The sequence below is a fragment of the Coptis chinensis genome, chromosome 6 (assembly GCF_015680905.1).
Source record: "Coptis chinensis isolate HL-2020 chromosome 6, ASM1568090v1, whole genome shotgun sequence".
Lineage (NCBI taxonomy): Eukaryota > Viridiplantae > Streptophyta > Magnoliopsida > Ranunculales > Ranunculaceae > Coptis > Coptis chinensis.
Genome location: NC_141461.1, coordinates 64333490 through 64351054, shown reverse-complemented (window position 1 = coordinate 64351054; position 17565 = coordinate 64333490). Strand labels below are relative to the sequence as shown.

The 17565-nt window shown below is 36.2% G+C and overlaps 1 protein-coding gene across 1 annotated transcript; it reads right to left on the bottom strand.

Moving 5' to 3' along the window:
* Window positions 1–761: 761 nt before the first annotated feature.
* Window positions 762–1382, bottom strand: LOC147493927 (uncharacterized). The gene has a single exon (XM_086567977.1). It carries the CDS (start codon window positions 1380–1382, stop codon window positions 762–764), a length of 621 nt encoding a protein of 206 aa, XP_086424103.1.
* Between the last annotated feature and the right edge of the window lie 16183 nt (window positions 1383–17565).

Below are 17565 nucleotides of genomic sequence, written 5' to 3'. Positions count from 1 at the left end.
ATCATCAATCCTAAATGATTTGAAAGCATCCTTAGAGGTCAAAGCAAAGCTAAGAGTAAAAAGCTCTATTGTTTCCTTGGTGAATCTACTTTTCAACTCCATTAACTGAAAATCTATGGCACTGTTATATATATTAACGCGATATTGATGCTCAAAAGTTATGCAATCATGTTGCTGACAAGAACGACCCGTGCCCATCGTATAACGTGCATTCATATCAGGCATAGCAATGTTATTCTTCTTGCAAAACAAATCAACTTCACAAAAAAGAGTGCTCCAACCATCGTCTCTCAGGTTTTGAAGGAGTACTTTTGCGGTGGTAACTAGATGCATAACGTTAATAATGTATTAAGATTGATCTTGTAGAGTTTTGCAAAGTATGTTAGTGATTCCCATAGTCTTACGTTGCACATGTAACATGAAAACAAACTCAAACGATCTAAGTGCAATAAGAGCACCCTTAGTTTCCCCTTGGTTAGAATTAGTTGATCCGTTGTTTATGTCGTTCTCAAGAACACGAGAAAGTGCACTAAATGAAACTATCAAACTCTTTATAGATAAAAAATGGGAGCTCCAACGAGTAGACCCATCTCTCTGCAATGTCGCAATCTGATTCCCCCCCCTTCCTGTCTCCAGTTCACCACAATTAATCAATTTTTGAATTTCTTCGACTTAAACAACTAGTAACTCAGCTTGGCGCTTAGGAGAAGCCTTAAATAATTGACAGTTGTGCCCAACTTCGAAAAAAGCAACCAAATATCTTATATATCTTTAGCAACTGCAACCAATGCTAATTGTAAACAATGAGCGAAACAATATACATAATACGCATTAGAGCACTCCCTAAGAAATAAAGCTTGCAATCTATTCCAAGCACCCCGCATGTTGCTAGCACTATCATACCCTTGACCCCTCATATCATCAATAAAGAGATTGTTCCGAACAAGAATATCACATATTTCATTGTTGAGGGTTTGTGAACAAGTGTCATCAACGCATACAACATCTAAAAACCATTCACATACAAAACCATCATAGTCGACAAATCTTAATACAAGAGCCATTTGTTCTTTATTTGAAACATCTTGTGATTCATCAATAAGAATACAAAACTTAGCATCTCCAACTTCCTCGCGAATCTTACCCCTCATATGATCATTAATAATATTCAAAAGCTCTTTTTGAATATTCGGAGAAGTATATGTGGCTTTTTTGGAAGCATTATCTAAAACACGATCAATATCAGGATCCAATTCAGCTAAAAACTTAATAAATTCAAGAAAGTTTCCTCGATTACTTGACTTGATTGATTCATCATGTCCTCTAAGTACACAACCTTGTAATACAAGCCATCGGAGAGTCCGGAAAATAGTTTTCAACATAAACCTATTCTTCACTACCTCTTATTTGTATTGAGTATTTAAAAGATTGCCAATGTGCTGAGATGAATTCACTAGATCCTCACAAGCAGCTACAACAGACATATATACGGAACAAGGGCCTACAACATGTTGCAAAAATGCACATTTAACTCCACCATGAACTCTCTTCTAACTTCAAAATCCATGCATTAACAACAAAATTAGAATGTCTAGAACTAAAGACAAAGCAAGGAAAACATAAAACACTATCTTTTTCTTCAGAATATTCTAGCAAAGGAAAATCATCAAACCAATGACTATTAAAATACCGGTTTTGTTTTCCATCAATAGTGGGCAGATATTTGTCGAGTCTAGAATGAAGTGGCCCCAATGTGACATAAGCTCGTCGGATCTCATCACGCTGATTAATAGGATATTCACTTATTTGATGACGTAACCCCGGGTCACGTCCCAAAGAACTAGTAACATTGGTTTGACTAGATTCAATCCATTGATAGTTAGGACAAACTTGTTCAATAGGTTCAATCCCTTGAGAGTTAGGACGAACTTGTTCAATGGGTTCAACTTTTTGGAACTTTGAACAGCCTTGATCATCCTTTTCAATAGTACTAGCAACATTGGATGTGTCGGCTGTTTCTTCTGGTTTAAAAAAAGAATCTATCTTTCACACTCCCTTCGACATTGAACGACTAAAGAAAAAAAAAATCACACATTTATCTATAACTGTTTGATGAGAAGCCTAAATGAAAAATACACTTAGAGAGAGGAAGGTGGTACAAAAAATTAAAGGACTGAAACGCAACACATGGATTACTGAAAGCCTCAATTGTTATTGTCACTATTCATATATGTAACTAAATGAAAAGGATAACTATTAATTAAAATCTAGATTGTTAATTTTAATTCCCATCATGGTGAGGACCAAAAGAAATGCCCACAAGTTTCTCAAATGTTTTCTCAAACATGAAACCTTATAGATTACTCCTTAAAGAAAACATGGTTTCAATACACTTGCACAAACAGATCCTACCCATGGGAGAGGCAAAAATGGTTTTGCAATTCATGAAATATCTTATTAACCAAATTCTAATTCAAACAACCATAACAAGATTATACTATAATCAGACCAACTCATGCAACTGAAATCTATCAAAACAATAACTAAACCAATGTAACAAATTAAATGAACAACAAATCTAATTACCTGCCAATCACGACAAAAAAATACCACGAATAGTTCCAGGAGCAGACTCTGAATAGAAGAATCAAGAGACAAAGAGAGAGAGAGACTGAGAGAGGGGTTTCGTAGTCAGAGAGAGAAAGAATTGCCTTTGTTTGTTTTTTTCTTTGAGCTAATGGGCTAATGGGCATACTACTTCTTTTTTTTTTACGAAACGACCTCGGGCAGAAGCCTGGTGCAGCTCTCTCCTGGGTCTGCCCCTAGTACCAAAGTTAATTGCCTTTTTTTTTTCTTTATTAAGAAGGTGGTCGGGGAGATGGAACGAAAGAAGAACCAAAGGTTTGTTTTTCCAAATTAATTTCTAATCGCACTTGGTTGAAGCACTGAGAGGTGGAGGGAGAACCCAAAAGGTTTCGAAGTTTTTCACCTACGTCCCAATTAAATTCTAATCTCGGAGAACGAAAGGTTGGGACACGAAGGGTTTCCACATTTAAGAATTTGATTTATTGCCCTAATCTCATGTGGAGGCAATTGTGACCCTCGATTTATACCCCCTGAAATCAAATCCCAGTCGCGAGTTAGGAAACCGAGCTATTTTGTTAAGTAGATATATATGTGAATGTTTTGAGCCCAGTTAATGACACATGCGGGCAGTAACTAGTCATGACCCATGCCTACAACACTATGCTTTTACAAAAGTGCATACAATATTTTTTCACTATTCAATTTCACTTTAAATAACCATTTTAAGTATCTCGAAAAAATATAAAAAATAAAAATCATTAGCATCTCCTAATTCAATTGATAGTGAGTTCAAATTTATGGAATGTGTTTTAATTTGCTGAATTCAATTTTTTGGCATTGACGTCTTATAAAGAAGAATGGTAGTGAAATCATACACTTCAAGAGACTTAAAATATAAAAAAGTAGTACACACAATAATTAAGAAAATTTTGCGTTAACACGTCCTTTTTTACTAAAAAATTCCAAAAGATGTTAATACCCAATAACTAAAGTCAAGATCTCCTTATTAGCATTTACAAATGATCCACATACAAATACCATCAAGTCAAAAACTAAAATAGGAGTTCAACAATTTTTAATAACAGTCATCAACTTGATTGCTAAAGAGGGATTATTTTTAGACAACTAATAATTATATTACGCAACAACCTATATGATTGTAAGACAAATCAACAACAATAATGTACCCTATAATAAAATTTGAACTACAAATCTTCTCATAAAGGAGCTAATGATTCATGTGCGTGACCAACTTAAATAAAAAAGAAAGAAAAAAAAAAATTATTGCATTCCTACTTTACTTAAAAAAGAAAAGTAGTAGGATGTATTATGCATACCTTATGAAGTAGTTTACAACCTGACATACAAATACCAATCATGTAATAACTTCTTATAAGATGGAAATAGAAAATAAAAGCTTATAGGATACTTCAACCTATCTTAATGGACCTGAGTTCTCGTAAGATGGAAAAGAAAACCAAATTCTTATTCATGGTATGGTTATTATCCCTGGCCTTTAAGATGGTCTACCATTAATAGGAATAATATGATAAGAAATACATACAACTACAAACACTATTAATTGGTCTATGCTACTTCTACTTTGAAGATATCGATCCAAGGATTGATTTACATAAAACTTTAATTCTATTATTATTTTGCCTTGACATAATACACAAATTAAGAAAATAATGAGGGATAATAATAATAATAATAATAAAATAAATAAATAAATAAAGGATAAACTGACTAAGTGCAATTTTAAAAAAAATATAAATTAAAGAATCAAAATACATACATCTGTATTTCGATCTTGCATGATGTGGTTGAAATCCTAGTCGCAGTGCAACTATGGTTCTCATTCCTACACATGGAACTTTAAATGAATTAAGCTATTCATGTCGTATGTTTTGCTAATTAAAAGCACCTGTAAACCTTGACTGACATAATCCATTCTATATACAGGTAACCGAAAAGTATATATTAAGCTAAGCATGCAGTACTATGATAAGTGTTGGTGATTGAATTGACTAAGGGAATTTTTTAAGGACTATACGTGTCAATAAAAGTATAGTGTTAAACTATTCAATATTTATGTTTTAGATAGCTTAAGTTTTTGTGTCTGGAATGTAATAGACGTGCTGGTGATTGATGAAGATTTGCCGAAGGGAGGGTAAACTCAAATATAATGAGGATCAGTAAATCAATGAATGACCCGTATGATTCCTTAATCCTTAGTGTCATAGGGCATTTTCACCTAAAGAAGCCAATTTACTTTCTCAGCATTGTTAACCTTCAAACTACTTGCTATAGCATTACCTCTTAATGTCTTATACTAGCCTCTCCACTGTTTTGGTGCATTAGTTATAAGTTTTAGAAGTTTTATTTCAAAAATAATTGTGGATTATAATTTTCTATTGGTGTCACTAATTTCTCTTTCAAAATAATTTTATCTAAAGTTTACAACTGATCTAATTAAAAAATTCAAAAATGTTATTGACACAAAAAATTAAGTGTTTGTGTGTGTTGGAAGAACCAAGTCAAAGATAGCTTAGGTAGCTATTGATCACACATGTAAATTAAAAACAGGTAGATTTAAAGATACACTAACACCTTATACCATATTGACATTTGTACAAACACACTACGATGAGCAAATAAAAATAAGTATATGGGTCTTATTACCCAAAAGAAAAAGAAAATTCATAACAATACATAATACATATTCACAAAAAGCACAGTATTTAACAAAAAGCATAGTATGTTGATATTAAAGATACCAATCCAATTTGTTCCGTGTGCTGTATGAATCCAATATATAATTGAAGATATCAATATTAGGTACTCATAGAACCACTTTAATCATTAGAATCAGAGGTTATCTATTATATCCACCGATTGAAGAAGAACACTTGAAGAAGAATGTTTTTTGGAGAAGAGTTGAACTTGAAGGAAAAATCAGGGTGAAGTTTTTGGGCATGAAGAAAAGAAAAACACGGGGGTTGGACGAACTTGGGAAGTTTTGGGTGGTTTAACTTGTTTTTCATAGTAAATACTAAATAGGACTCTTAAAGTATTTTAGCACATATTCTGAGGAAATCACCACCACCACCTTTATAACTTTGTTGAAAAATTGAACTATTTTGTATTATAGATCCAATTTGTTATGTGTAGATGTATGGATAGATCCAATATATAACTGAAGATATCGATATTAGGTACTCATAGAACCACTTTAATAATTATAATTGGAGGTTACATATTATCTCCACCGTTTGAAGAAGAACGTCTTTTGGACAAGAGTTGAACTTGAAGGAAAAATCAGGGTGAAGTTTTTGGGCATGAAGAAAAAAAATACGGGGGTTGGTCGATGATAAACACCCAAAACTGTATTATAAAACCTCATAGAGAGGTAACATTTCGGTTAATTTTGAGTTTAATAATTATAAAATAATCGTATTTTCGTGCTTTTGCAGGTTGGAGTAACCAACGTAAAAATGGTGATAAAGCCAGTATTTAAGCACGGAATAGGGAGTATACATAAAACTTTCCGATTAAGCCATGTGAAGCCCAACAAATTCGGACTAAAGCCCAAAGACTCAAACAGGATAGAATCAAGTCAAAAACGGGATTACATTCAAAGAAACAACAAGTTTCCAAAGCTCATATCTCTTGAACCAGGACTCCGAATTCGGCAAGTGAGCTTCTCAAACAATCAGTGTGATGAGATCTACGCAAAGGCGGGAAGTTGTTAAAATGCCAAAAGACCGGCCGCCACTGGACACAGCATGTAGACCCACTATGCGGACCTACAAGATTTGATGAGTCATCATGCAAGACAAGACAAAGGTGCATATAATTGGCACAAAGTGGACACCTTGCATGCAATTAATGAAGTTAGTTGGATTTAGGCGCTAATAATGGAAAAAATGCAAGGTGTCAAAAAGGGGTTTAGTTTTAGATAAGAAGAAAGTTAATGAAGGGGGATGTTTCACGTGGGATGAAAGGAGAAAGCTAGCATATGTAAAGAGGGGTTAATTTTGAGCATTAACTCCTCTTGCCTTTTTCATTCCTTGTCTTGTAATTTAGGTTTAGTTTTTGTTTTATGAAAAAACTTGTAATAGTGTTAATGGAGAACACTTCTTAGTTCTTAATAAACTTCATCACTTCTTTAGGTAAATCAGGTTTTAGTATTCTTCTTCCTCTCTCTTATTAGCATATATAACTTGTAGTTCTTCAAATAATCCAAGGATCATGAGCTAAAAACCTCAAAGGTGGAGGGTTAATGATGCTCATGTGAGGATTTATATATGTTTCTTAGAAGTAGGATTCACTGCTTAGGACTAAGGACCCATGTAGCACACTACCCCAAAATGGTAGTGTCCAGCCAAACTTGAGGCCTGGAGGTTTGGAATGACTGGCGTGCACCACCCTTTTCATGCCTGAGTTAGTCGCGTGTGCGGGTCCTATTTGACCTCTTAATTCTCTATTTGACAGGATTATGTTGTATGAGTCCAGGAGTTGAGATGGTATTTCAGAGATGAAATATCAATTCAACTCCTTATGCTAGGGAAATGGACTTAGAGATGAGTTCATCTCGCTAGGATCAATGCTAAATCCATTTCGGGTTTGATAATGAACCGAAAATGGCTTTGAGATGGTAGTAATCTGATTCTAAGTGAATATAATGAGACCTTGCATGAGTAGCATAATCCTCTACCTTTTCTTTTTCTTTGAATATCTTGTTAAAAATCTTAGTTGTTTCGTTTTCGTGTCTCATATTTTAAGTGTCCGTTAGGATTTAAAACAAAGCAAACCTTAGCATACAAATCAATATGAAACTTACTCACTAGTTTTCTAAGGAGCGTAATAAAGTTGTAATAATGTCCTAGACTTTAAGTTTGTTCGAATCCCTACTTGAACTAAACGAACGAAGATTTGTGAGTAAGGATATTGAGTTTACACCGAACGGAGTAGAGAATCCAAATTTTTATACCACAAAGTGTGAATATCAAATGGCGTCGCTGCCATTCTAAAGACCCAAGGACCAATATTTACAAACTGGAATTGCTCCAAGGGGACCACTCTCATTCCTTTCCTTCCTTTCATTTTGTTGTGTTTTTCTTTGTTTTTTGTTTTGAAATTTTCCCGCATTTTGGTATTGATCCCAGATCGGGTTTTTGGTTGCACTTATAGGAAACAAAAGTTAGGACTTGGCGCCTAATCTATACACTATCGTAAGACTGCTGTAAAAATTTGAGCCTGTTGTACATGATTCTGCTTGGCGTCTTGCTGATACGACTTCGCTCCTCCCGGCAAGACTACCTGTAGCGTTGGTTGATGTTCTCTATTCCTGCTCGTTTCTCAACAGCAGCACCTATTGGGCTTTCTCATTCCAATAAAGGGCCTACGTTTCTGAACCTGCAACATCTACTTCACAATTCCTTTTGGTGTTTGGGACGTCCCTGGTTTGAAACGACTGTTTCATTTCTTTGGCGTACTTGTGGGACGCTAACAAGTTCTAATATTAAATTATTCTTGTATGATTCACATGTCTTATCTATTATGTCATAGGTCATGGATTATTATTTACGTATTAGGTTAGAAATATGTATGAATCATGTGAATACACTTGTTAATATATATATGCAGTTAAGTGATTATGAATTACATATTAATGTATATATACATGCCCGTGGTACTCTGTTGCATGGTTATATTTATCTATACGTCTAAGTGACTGTTGTTGCATGTTTCGTATCTATCTATGTATGAGTAAACTGTCTTGTTTAATAACTCGATTTTGTCATGAAATAGGAGAACATTCTAACGAGGGTTAAAATCTGAGTTGGGTAAGTTGTTTCTAAACCCTGCGGGGTGAAGCTGCTCTTTATATGACATTCACAATCTCAACGAGTATTGACGAAATCGAATTATTATGCAAAACACGAGTAGTATATTAGTATATATATAATACATTGCCTATTCCGTCTTTGCCTATTAGTATATATGAGCGTTCGTATAGTATCTTCGCATGCTACCGTATCTAGATACATATGAGTAATTACAATTTGCCTGTTAGTGTAGATATACGTATACGTAATATATATCTACCTATTAGCCTACATAAACGTATTATTGATGTGTATTTGCCTGTACGTATCGATATATTTATTGATGATACAACCTTGCCTATTTGTATTTCTATACGTATGAGTAGAATACCTTCACATGCTACTGTATTTAGTAATGTATGAGTAGGTTGTATTTGCATGATTGTGCTTTATCCCTTGAATAAATTTTAATTAAAAAAAAAGAAAAAAAAGTTATACCTTAATCCCTTACATAAATTTTAATTAAAAAAAACAAAACAAAAAAATTCCATAAATCTTAAACATATTCCAACGGTATCTAAGAAACTTAAAAGATTTTGGTTACTTAATTAGAACCGTGCTTGCACGGAAATCCTCCCTCATCTTTCTTGTGACCTGGATATTGGTTTATGCACACATATTCCTAGCTTTACTGCTACGTTAGCAGCAACTTAGGCCTACATTGTTCACTTCGAATGCTTCAGAAAATAATATAATTCAAGTAATACTAAGTACCTTGTGTGCATAAGATCTAATTTTATGCTTGCATGAGATTAAGGTCTGATAATAATAAAGAATTTGAACATACTTATCGTAGAAGAAAATACGATAAGCAATTGCGTAAGTTCTCACCTCAACATAGTTCTTCTTCTATTAATAAAAATCATCAAGATCCCTTGCCACCAGTACATTCATTCGTTATGGCTGACGAAACTCCACCAGCTGAGAAGCCCCTTTCAGACTTCTATATTGCATTATAGGAAGAACCTTCTTCCTGCATCAAACTCGAGGATATTGCCAGCAATTTTCGAATGCCGCCTAACATTTTTGGATTGTTACCTGTTTATCATGGTCTGGATCATGAAAAACCATACAATCACCTCCGTAGGATTCAACAAGTAGCCACAACATTTCACCATTCAGCCATCTCTACCGAACAAATCTTGCTTCAGTTGTTTTCTTTCACTTTAGATGATAAAACGTCAGTTTGGCTAGCAGGACAACAACCACAATCCATAAAAATATGGAATAAACTTGTGCAAGCTTTCATGCTACAATTTTATACTCAGAAGAAAACTACTGAAATGTTTCAGAAAATCCAATTCTTTCGTCAAAATCCTTATGAATCCTTTACATAAGCATGGAGTCGATTTACTGATCTTCTTTTAGAATGTCCTCCTCATCAGCTTAACACCGTTGTCCTTGTTCGTTCATTCTTTAATGGACTTTCCGATCATCAAAAATAAACTCTTGATATAATGAACGGCGGTTGCTTCATAGACAAAGGAGCTACTAAAGTATATACTTTTCGTGAAAAATAAGCAACAAGAGGTACACATTGGGGTAACACTGATTCTTCTAGGTCATCTAAGGATATTGTTACAAAAGCTACATCTATTTTTAAGGTAAAACCCGATCCCAAATTAAAAAATCTGATAGAATCCCTGACTAAAAAAGTAGATGCCCTCGCAGTTCAAGTAAACGATCAACTCCCACAATAGGTCATGAAGGTTAACACTTCCCCATGTATCCTTTGTCTTAGTCCTGACCATCTTGATACTTATTGCCCCTTATTATATGCCTCCCCTTCCCAACCATCAGAAAAGGCATGTGCATTCAACATTCTTAATGCACCTTGGAGACAACATCCAAATTTCAATTGGCGCCCGAATACACAATAGATGGCTCCTCTAGGTTTTGCCAATCCACCTGTTCGACCACCCAACAACTTTATTCCATACCACCAAGGAAATAATCAGCAATACCAATAAAGTCAAAATCAGTTTCAAAGTAATTCCAATGTTAACTACGAAAACAACCGCAGCTTTGTTCTAGCAAATCCCAGTTCTAGCTATAATCAACAACTTCTCAACAATAATCATGAACTAGTTCCTGTTGCACAACCTATGCCACTCGCTACTGATAAGACAAGCGAGACTTTCTTAGCTTACATGAACCAACAATCCCACATCCTAACATCTATCCAACAATTACTTCAACAATTAGCGCAAGAAAAGAGTCAGAAAGGCGTGTTTCCTAGCCAAGCAATTCCGAACCCTAAGCTAGCGAACACTGCCTTTGAACTCACCAATGCACCAGGTACAAATGCTCCAAACCAAGGTGAGGTGAATGTAATAACTACTCTTTGATCTGGCAAAACCATTGACAATCAAGTCTATATGCTAGATGATCAAACAAAGGTAACCGGAGGTTCCAATGAATCTGCTTCCGATAATGAACCTACAGTGGAAACACCAAGTTCAACAAAGTCACCAACTTAAAAATTGGGAAATGAGCAAGCGGATCCTTATGACAAATTCTGCCCTAAGGCACCATTTCCTGCTCGTTTGGCAAAGAATAAACCTGACAAAAATTTTGATGAAATTCGAGAAACTTTTAAGAATTTGACAATCAACTTACCTTTTCTCGATGCCCTCAAACAATTGCCAAAACATGCAAATTTTTTGAAAGATATGTGCACCACAAAAAGGAGAACAAATGTTTCTCAACAAGCATTCCTTACTGAACAGTTTCTGTCCATCACCGAATACAATGGTATAGTAAAATACAAGGACCCTGGTAGACCAACAGTTCCATGCACATTAGGTGACAAATATACGGCTACTGTACTACTAGACCTAGGAGCTAGTGTGAATTTACTTCCTTATTACTTATTCAAACAACTAGGTCTTTATGAGCTTAAACCTACCACGATGACTCTACAGTCAGCCGATCGTTCCATTAAGTATCCAAAAGGCATTGTGGAAAATGTCCTTGTAAAAGTCCAAGACTTTTACTATCCCGTCGATTTTGTCATTTTGGATACAGAAGTTGCCTATGACTCTATTCCTATCATATTAGGGCGTTCGTTCCTAGCAACTGCTAATGCTCTAATAAACTGTAGGAATGGTTCCATGACCATGTCCTTCAGAAATCTTTCGGTCAAGGTTAATGTGCTCAAGTTGATGAAACAAATTCCAGAGGCTGACAATGATGGTGAGGTTAACTTGGTTGACACCCTTGTGCAAGAGTATTTAACAAACTCTTTTCCTGATGATGAAGTACACCAATTTCTTTCCTTTGGTGATTATGAATTTGATGTTGATGATTATTCACAGGATGTAAACACGTTATTAGAGTCAATACTACTATTTGACCCAACTACCGTCCTGTCAAGCAACTTGGACGAACATCAATCTGTTTTCTCTATGGAAGAAGACTTTCCTCAAGAATCTTTAATACCCACTTCTCCCCCTTGACTTAAAGCCTATTCCTTCTGATTTAAAATACATACATCTTGATCCAGATGGTAGTCACCCAATTATCATATCATCATAATTGACTGACGATTAGGAATTCCGTTTAATTAATGTCATTCAAAACCACCGTTCTGCTATTAGATGGTCTCTCGATGACATTAAGGGCATTGACCCTAATATGTGCACCCATCGCATACATCTTGAAGAAAATGCCAAGACGTCGCGTGAACCACAACGTCACCTAAATCCCACCATAAAAGACGTGGTACGGGAAGAAGTTTTAAGGTTACTTGATGTAGGTATTATTTACCCTATCTCTGATAGTGTTTGGGTGAGTCCAATACATGTTGTTCCCAATAAGTCTGGCATTACAGTTGTGCGAAATGATAAAGATGAATGTATCTCCGCTCGTATTCTAGTGAAGTGGCGAATATGCATTGACTATCACAAACTTAATACAGTCACTCGTAAGGATCATTTCCCACTTCCCTTCATCGACCAGATGCTTGAACGTTTAGCGGGTCATGCATATTATTGTTTTCTTGATGGTTATTCGGATATTTTCAAATAGTCATAGATCCTGCTGATCAAGAAAAAACAACGTTCACCTATCATTTTGGTACGTTTGCGTATAAATGAATGCCTTTCGGCCTTTGCAATGCCCCTGGTACATTCTAACGCTGTATGTTTCACATTTTTAGTGATATGGTTGAACGTTTTATGGAAGTTTTCATGGATGATTTCTCAATATATGGTAATTCTTTCGATAACTGTCTATCAAATATTGAAAAAGTTTTTGCACCTTGTGAAGAGAAAAATCTCGTTCTTAATTGGGAAAAATGCCATTTTATAGTTACAAAAGGAATAGTTTTAAATCATATTGTTTGAAAGGACGGAATTGAAGTAGATAAAGCTAAGATTGAAAAAATTGGTTCCCTTCCTATACCAAAAATAGTTCGCGACATACGTGCGTTTTTAGGACACGCAGGGCTCTATAGGAGATTTATTCAAGATTTCTCGTCTTTTAACTAATCTCTTGCTTAAAGATGTCGTATTTGACTTCACTTTCAATTGCAAACAAGCTTTTGAGACCTTAAAATCTGCCTTGACTATAACTCCTATAATTTAACCACCTGATTGGTCTAAACCTTTTGAATTAATGTGTGACATGAGTGACTACGCTATTGGAGTTGTCCTAGGGCAACATTGAGAAGACAAGCCAATTGCCATTTACTATGTTAGTAAAACTCTTAATGAAGCTCAACGTAACTATACCACCACTGAAAAAAAGTTTCTAGTAGTTGTATATGGCCTAGATAAGTTTCGTCCTTACCTAGTTGGTTCTTCCACAATAGTCAACACTAACAATGTGGCGCTTCGTTACCTATTAGCTAAAAAAGATGCCAAACAAAGGTTGATCAGATGGATCCTCCCCTTGCAAGAGTTTACTCTAGAAATTAGAGATAAAAAAGGTTGTGAGAATGTGGTTGCTGACCACTTATCACGACTCGTCAGTGATGTCGATAATAATACCGAACCCATTTGTGATTCCTTCCCGGATGAACACTTGTATTCTATTTTTTCATCTCCTTGGTACACTGATATAGTAAACTGCCTTGTTACCGAAGAAATCCCTTCATCTTGGTCTCGTAATGACCGAAAAAAATTCTTATCGACTATGAAGTTTTATTTATGGGATGACCCCTACCTTTTCAAGTATTGTTCCGACCAACTGATCCGTTGTTGCATTCCCGACAGGGAACACAATGACGTGTTATTCTTCTACCATGAATAATCTTGTGGTGGTCATTTTAGTGGTAAGAAAGCTGCGGCCAAGGTTTTCCAATGTGGGTTTTATTGGCCAACACTGTTTAAAGATGCACATGAGCATTGCAAAGCATGCAACCACTGCCAGCAACTAGGATGCATTACTCAATGTAATATGATGCCCTTAAATCTAATTCTAATTGTGGAAATCTTTGATGTGTGGGGCATCGACTTCATGGGCCCCTTTCCAAATTATCATGGCTTTATTTACATACTTGTAGCTGTTGACTACGTGTCAAAATGGATTGAGGCAATGTCATGTGGTGCTAATAATCATAAGACTGTTGTTTTGTTCGTAAAAGAAAATATTTTCTCTCATTTTGGTGTTCCCAAAGCTATCATTAGTGATGGGGAAAAATATTTTTGTAACAAAATTTTTGAGTTGTTAGTAAAGAAATATGGAGTCACTCACAAGGTGGCAACTCTGTATCATCCTCAGACCAGTCGCTAAGTAGAAGTCTCTAATAGAGAGATTAAGTCCATTTTAGAAAAAACAGTTAATCCATCTAGGAAAGACTGGTCTCTTCGATTATCTGATGCCTTGTGGGCATATAGAACGAGCTTTAAGACACTTTTATGCAAGTCTCCTTATCGCCTAGTTTTTGGAAAACCTTGTCATCTGCCGGTAGAACTTGAGCATCGTGCTCTATGGGCCATAAAAAGCCTAAATTATAATACCAATGTGGCAGGCAAGAAGCGAAAATTACAATTAAATGAGCTCGAGGAAATTCGGATTAATGCTTATGATCTCTCGAAGTCCTATAAAGCCAACATGAAAAGAGTCCATGACAAGCACATATTGAGAAAAGAGTTCAAAATTGGTCAAAATGTTTTGTTGTACAACTCAAGATTATATATTTTTCCAGGAAAACTAAAAACACGATGGTTTGGTCCTTTCACTGTCTCTGCTATCTATTTGAAAAACGATAACAGTGAATTTCAAGTAAATGGCCAATGCCTTAAACATTATCATGAGTTGCTCTCTCCAGATGTCGAAAGGACTCTTCTCAAAGATCCAGTCTATAGAGACTAATAGATTTTCCGGTGTACTTCCTTTCATGTGTTTAAAATAGGGGAAGTATGCCATTAGGGTAGCCGGGCCCTTTTCTATTTTCTTCTCTCAAATCTCCTAGAATGTGTGGTTGCAAGCGCTAGAACCTTAGTCCACAAAAACTTTATTTCATAACTGAGTATAAATGTCTTCTGATAATCGAGCAAACGTGCCTTCTCGAAAACAATGGGTACCAAAAATTTCCCCTCCTTCTTTCTCTTCCCTTTTCTATTATCTTCCTCGCGAACTCCAGCTCATCATTTGGGGTAAATCTCACCCATCTTGAATAGGTAATGGTCGTAGTACTTTTGCTCGTAAACGATGTGCGCGAAGGATGGGGTGGTGTATGTTTTATCAAACACCTTTATGTCCAGGTCTTGAATTACTATTCGATATGAGCCAGTATAAGGTATATTTTTGTCTGACACCAGCTGAGCAGGATAAACTTCGTCGTCGCCCCGTTGCTCCCACAGGTTGGGATTCGTCTTGAGGATCTGACGTTAAAAGACTCACATTTGTCTTGAGGATCTAACGTTAAAAGACTCAACATGTGTCTTTTATTTTTCCATTTGCACTAAGAATTGCGCACAAACAGAGTCATGATGTGCAACATTGGATGTTCCCTAGTTCGGATGGGCAATGGATTTCACCAGGCCAACCCCTAGCAGTTTTCTATTTGATTGCATTTCGGGGCAGTTTGAGGCTATACCATATGTACTAAGGGTAATATTATTATTAGACCATTGCACATGGGTCAAGGATAGTACCGTCCTAAACCCTAGGCCCCCAAAACATAAAGGTTAAGCCACAGGCTGGGTGGATTGGGTTCACTCCAGAGTCAACATGATAGTTGTTTGATTTTATTGTTTGCGGCGCTTCTTCTGGACTTCGGGTGTTGTTGACACGTTCATCTCCCCTTGTAAATTTGTACATTAAAAAAATTAAAAAATTAAAAAAAAAAAATTGCGTTCTGTTTTTACAAAACTCAACCCCAAAAAAAAAAAAAATAAAATAAAGATAAAAAGGTTTGAATGTGCCTTTTCCATATTCTATTGGATGACATTTTTAATGTCGATCGTTTTGGCGCCTCATTCGTTCCATTTGGAGTTGAAACGAATTGAGATTTCAATTTTGAAATTTCAGGACATTTCGGGTAATAATGGGAATTTCTGGATTTCATATGGGCTTGGTCCAAAAATGCGAATCCAACCCAACTCACGTGCCCAGCCAATAAAGCCTCCACGCGATACACACCACGCGTCAGCCCCTCACATTTCTTCCCCCTTAAAATCTGGATCTTGTTCCCATATAAACCGCCCACGCACGCAGTACCTATAGCCTGAATTTGACTCGCGCATGCGGTCGATTCTTCACCGAATCAAAAGCTTTTCCTACACCCTCTTCCCCTCACTTCGTTCAACCCATATACACCCTCAGAAAATCATTTCGATCTCACTATGGCCAGAAATCGACGAATCACAGTAGAGAGAAATTTCAAAAATCTCTATGATGTCGGCATGTTTCACTCATTTTTTGATGGGGAAATTGCAAGTAGGGAGTGGGAGTACCTTTTGCACCGAATTCCGGAACACTACTCTGAAGATTTAGTGTTGAAGTTCTATAACAATGGTGGTTTTCGGGGAAATGAGTTTTGGATAACGGCGGATGGGATGGAACGTGAACTCATGTTGGAGTTGTTGTCCATTATAACGGATATTCCAATCAACTCCGATAGTCCAACCATGCTGATATCGGAGTATCCTAATACTATGGAATTGATGTTCGACACGCTACTCGTGGGAGAATACAACAATGGCTCGAGATGCGTGTACCAACACTCCCTCTGACGAAAACAACTGGCAGTCACTCAATGGTTGGCCTACAATGTGATTGGTACATCGAAGACGTCCGACATCAACAAGACGTTCTTGCATTTGCTGTGGATCCTCCAGGAGAAGAAGGAAACTTTTTGTATGGTCCATTTCCTTGGACATGTCCTTACTTCTGCATCCGACAGGTCAGCCCCTCTTGCTGTATTGGTTACATAAATTATGATTAATTTAGGGTTCCAGTCTGCTACTCCATTAATCCAAACTAGGTCCTCCGAAAATTTTGGGATTTTCAAGACTTGTGTCATGGACCACTAGGAACCTATAGCAATAGATAATGTGGAGCATGATAATGTGCCTCTACTTACTCCTTCACCCCCAATTGTTTTAATGATGATACCATGCATAGAATCAGTCATCCCATGGAAGCTTTGAGAACAATGAACACTGGCATACGCAACATGTTTATTCACCAGGGTGAATTTCAGCAAGAGATGCATAATCGTCAGGGCCGTTTCCAGCGCATGATGATGGCTAATTAGCAGCAGTTTAGGAACAAGTGCTTCAGTCTTTAGCAAACATACAAGAACAGTTATCTCACTCAGGAGTTCGTAGTGCCCGTCGTCGTAGGAACCATGGTTCATCTTCAGCTAACCCTGAAAATTCACAATAGCAGCTTCTTTCTTTAAGTTTGAAAATGACTATGTCATTTCTTTCCCTTATGTATTGCATTTTATTTTTCTAGTAATGTAAAACGGTATATATATCAATTAATTTCTCATAATTTTATATCTCCAAACGGATTAAATGAGAAATTATTTACATTAGGAAATTATTGTATTCTTCCTATATATATATTAGTTATTCCTTTATGCATTGGACATAATCTTTAGGCCCAACGGACTGATTCAAATAGTAAC

Bases quoted from the DNA above. Each gene is read 5' to 3' on its own strand.
- LOC147493927 (XM_086567977.1), bottom strand. From the start codon at position 1,382: ATGTTGAAAACTATTTTCCGGACTCTCCGATGGCTTGTATTACAAGGT.